The sequence below is a fragment of the Perissodus microlepis genome, chromosome 19 (genome assembly GCF_051167445.1).
Source record: "Perissodus microlepis isolate ML-2025 ecotype Zambia chromosome 19, ASM5116744v1, whole genome shotgun sequence".
Classification (NCBI taxonomy): Eukaryota; Metazoa; Chordata; class Actinopteri; order Cichliformes; family Cichlidae; genus Perissodus; species Perissodus microlepis.
Window position 1 is genome coordinate 30,464,339 of NC_140479.1, and position 2,500 is coordinate 30,466,838.

General features: G+C 42.0%; 1 protein-coding gene across 1 annotated transcript in view; it reads right to left on the bottom strand.

The window, feature by feature from the left end:
- Positions 1–363: 363 nt before the first annotated feature.
- LOC146366345 (uncharacterized) overlaps positions 364–2,500 on the bottom strand; it is a 3,162-nt gene continuing 1,025 nt past the window's right edge. The window contains exons 4-9 of the mRNA XM_084913850.1: positions 2,440–2,500; positions 2,192–2,337; positions 1,912–1,995; positions 1,612–1,793; positions 1,029–1,253; positions 364–943 (exon numbers count right to left, since the gene is read on the bottom strand). The exon at positions 2,440–2,500 is cut by the window's right edge and continues 23 nt beyond it. Of these exons, the coding sequence (XP_084769976.1) occupies positions 546–943; positions 1,029–1,253; positions 1,612–1,793; positions 1,912–1,995; positions 2,192–2,337; positions 2,440–2,500 (1,096 nt within the window). The 3' untranslated portion in view covers positions 364–545. The remainder of the gene's footprint in view (positions 944–1,028; positions 1,254–1,611; positions 1,794–1,911; positions 1,996–2,191; positions 2,338–2,439) is intronic.

A 2,500-nucleotide genomic window follows, 5' to 3' on the forward strand; every position in this document is an offset into this window, starting at 1 on the left:
GAGATATTCTTATTTTCTGTTAGTAGTTAATCTTTCAAATGACAAGAGATAATGCCTAGATATCTCACCTCATCTTTCATCTGTGTATTACATATTAACTGCAGGAGACACTCATGTAGAGATAGTATTTCACATTTATTATTATTATTGTTATTATTCATCTGTAAACCTGACGTGTTTCATAATCGCCTTGGCTATGTTAATCATCATGCTCTTCAGGAGGCGTCAAGACGCGGGGAACACAGATGAGAAATTAAAATGGAGCCACAGGGGAAGCAAAACCAGACACCCGAACATGGAAACACAAGACTTTCACAATAAAACACGAAACGGTGAACGTAAATAATACAATATGAAGCAGAGTGAAATTTGGAAACATGACACTTTTTATTTCAATACGTAAATTAAAACAAAACAAAAAACCCTCAAACCACATTTAAATTACAGGCAAGACAATGTAAAAACAGCTGTGTTTTTTAAGAATAAAATCACTGCATAAAAAAGCCCATGCAAAGAGAAGAGGAAAAGAACAGATAAAATCAAAGTCAGCTGTCCAGCCACTCCAAGTCTTCCCCTTCACCACCATAAGATTTCCGAGTTACTCCGTAGTCCCATAACACCTCCTCACCAACTGCGATGTCCTTCAGGGCAATGAAAAGTATTGTCTCCTGAGGTCCTGCAGGGAAGTTCATTGTAAACTTCTGGGGCTTGATGTTTGGATTTTTCCGGGAATGGTTCATTCGCCTCCCATAGGTGTCAATGTCGGGATGACAGGCACAGGGGAATGCAGTGGCATCGATGCACATCCCTTGGTCACACTCGTCCCTGAAGAAGAACAGATACCCCGACTGGGGCCTCCGTTTCCCTTCTGCTTCAGTGATGTATGTCCCGTGGTAATCGCACACTATATCCCCTTTGTGGAAAGGCATAAGTGCGATCACACCTGTAAGTTGAAAGAGACCATCGGTCATGACAGGGCTCTTAGAAACGTTCACTTGCAATTTGTCTAAATGTTGTGTGCATTTTACCTTTGCCCTTCCGTTCCCCGAAGTCTTGCAAAGCCAGGCCCTTCCACTTCTGCTCTGCAATCGAAGACATGAGGGACTGGTTGTCTTGTATACTGGGCTGCGGAGCAACCCAGGCCTGCAAGATGGCATTGACAGTGGGCTTGTTGGTGTGCCATTTCTCCTTGTCCAAAGCCATCTGCACACGTGCAGGCTGAGGTGGGTTACCTCTTCTGCCAATTGACTGACCTAAATGAAGTGGTCACAAAGCGAGGTACAAGAAATAATGCAAGTGATTATTGCGGCTTAAAAATGAAAAATCAACCATATGCATTTTAGTCAATCACGTATTTGTACCTTAAAATATTCCTTATATTTATAATTGAGCTATCTGTGTATATTTGGGTGTACAACACTGAGTGGGTTGTACTTACATGTATTGTATTATTTAATTAGTTCAGACTGTTACTGCTATTGTCTCTACACAAGTGTAACCCACATAATTTTCTTAGAGATTATTAAAGTATTTTCATTCTGAAATACATACAAAACAAACAAAGCAATGCAACAGAAGAGGCTCCATTAACATGACATGCCCAGGCCTTACCGAGAATGTACCCAACTCTTTTCTTCAGCTGAATATCCCTCCATTTCTTGTAGTGGTGTCTGTGCTGTGGAAAGCCAGCCTGTACACACTGCCGTTTGGATGGTGGCTCTCCATTCAGGGTGACCGGGAAGGCCTGGAGGAAGGCATCCCATTCTTGGAGTGGCAGGTGCGTAGATGATGTGCTACATGAAAGGTGTAGAGGAGGGGATGCATCAAATCCATCAAAAGTTTTTAAATGTGGAAACTTGTAACACAGGTTGACTTGTGGTAGTGTGTGATATTTTAAAAAAAAAAGTGTACCTGGCCTGTCCTGGTGTCGGTAGTCCTCCTACTGAGCTTGATGCTGACTCAGCCATAGCATCCCCAGGTTCAGTGCTCAGGTATCTGTGGTTTTTAATGCATGCAAATTAATTAGAGAGCCAAGAGAGATGAAAAAGCCAAAATACAAGAGGCGAACATCTCTGACATACAGCAACATATGTGGCTGACTGTTATGAGTACAGGGTTAGGGTTTCTCTGTCAGATCAAAGAAACAAATCTTTCTTAATATGCTATTGATCCAGTTATGTCAAGCACTCACCTCGCTCTCAGGCGTTTTACATCTAATGATGGGTTGGACAGTGGGACCCCACATTCTCCTAGGAAGAACTTGCCCCTGTCATCGCTGCCAGCAATTTGATTTTCCAAGGACACTGGACGGATGTTCCTAAAATAGCAGTCCAAAAACTCCAGAGAAAAAAAGGAATCAATGTTAAATATCTCATAAAATCAATTCACAAGGTACCTATAGAGCAAGAAGAGAGTTGCTGCTGAGAATGAATGACTTACTTGTTCTTCCTGGCTGGTTATCTTCAAGTTACCACTCAGCTCAACACCATCAGCTACTGCT